Source organism: Pipistrellus hanaki (genome assembly GCF_964339955.1).
Source record: "Pipistrellus hanaki genome assembly, chromosome: 16".
NCBI lineage: Eukaryota > Metazoa > Chordata > Mammalia > Chiroptera > Vespertilionidae > Pipistrellus > Pipistrellus hanaki.
The window spans coordinates 8,761,289-8,762,481 of NC_140518.1; the positions used below are offsets into that span (position 1 = coordinate 8,761,289).

The 1,193-nt window shown below is 69.0% G+C and overlaps 1 protein-coding gene across 4 annotated transcripts in view; it reads left to right on the forward strand.

Moving 5' to 3' along the window:
• TBKBP1 (TBK1 binding protein 1) overlaps window positions 1–410 on the forward strand; it is a 16,259-nt gene extending 15,849 nt beyond the window's left edge. For 2 of the 4 annotated variants that reach the window (XM_084863357.1, XM_084863358.1), the window contains exon 8: window positions 312–409. In XM_084863357.1, the coding sequence (XP_084719483.1) occupies window positions 312–318 (7 nt within the window). In that variant the 3' untranslated portion in view covers window positions 319–409. Of the gene's footprint in view, window positions 1–311 lie in introns of all 4 variants that reach the window. The other 2 variants (XM_084863355.1, XM_084863356.1) reach the window with 2 other exon arrangements.
• Window positions 411–1,193: the final 783 nt, after the last annotated feature.

The following is a 1,193-nucleotide window of genomic DNA, read 5'->3' on the forward strand; positions in this document are numbered from 1 at the left end:
CTTTGTGTTACCCGGCAGCGGAGGCTTAGCCTTCCCTCGATGCCCTGATGCCCTGGCAGACCGAGCACGCACACCTCCTGACACACGCCTCCCGGGACCCTGGGCCCTGGGTGGGGGGGATGCTGAACTGGTGGCAGGTGGGCGGGGACGGGGAGGAGAGGGGTGGCCCCGGACAGAAGGTGCCCAGGTCCCTTCTGCACGCTGCAGTCCTCCCCACCCAGGGCCCAGGGAGAGGGCAGGCTGGGCTGTGGGGCGCGTGAGGGAGGGTTTGGGGGATCACTCCCCGCTCTGACGTCCCTCTCTCCCCGCAGCTGCTGATGGAGACCGTGGGCTCCGACGTCCGCAGCTGCCCGCTCTGCCAGCTGGGCTTCCCGGTCGGGTACCCGGACGACGCGCTCGTCAAACACATCGACTCCCACCTGGAGAACAGCAAGATCTAGGGTGTCCCCGCCCGCCCGCCCCCGCCCCCAGCACTCACTCACTTTGAATGCTGCATGAATCTTGTGGGGGGCCCCTGCCCCTGGCCACCCCCAGATACCTCCACTAGCTACCGAGTGAACGTGTGTGCCGTCTTCCCAGGCCCAGGCACCGCTCAGCCCTGGCTCTTCCCAGGAGGCCAGTCAAGGCTCTCTCCCCAGCCCCCTGGCTTCCGCGGGGAGATGGGGATCTGGGCTGGGGCGGGGAGGGGGTGCCCGGCCAGCCTCTCCCTCTGCCTTTCTGTTCTCCAACACAGTGGGATCCAAGGAGACGTCTAGTGGCTGGGCCTGGGGGAGAGGGAGGGCATCCAAGGGCCCCAGGAGCTCCCTCGGCCCCTCCCCAGACATCCGTCTTTCTCCGGCCGTGCTCTGCCCGAGGGGCACAGCCCGAGGGGGTTCCAGAGCCCGCCCTGCACACGGATGCCAGTTCCCCCATCCCGTGGCCAGCTCAGGGCGCGTGGCCTGGGCCCCTGTGGGGGGAAGGAGACACCTTGATTCTTGCCACTCTCTGCAGGCCAGTCCCGTTCTCCCCCTCTGCCCACCCTGGGGAACAGGGAGGGTGGGAGAGGAGAGGGAGGACCCTGGAGGACCGGGAGGACCCAGCCTAAAGAGGCTGCCCTGTGGGCCGGGGTCCCTGCACCGTGACCCTCAGCCAGGGGACTGTCTGTGCCAGCCTTCTAGGCCCGTGCACCCCCCCGGGACCCCCAGCTACGAGGC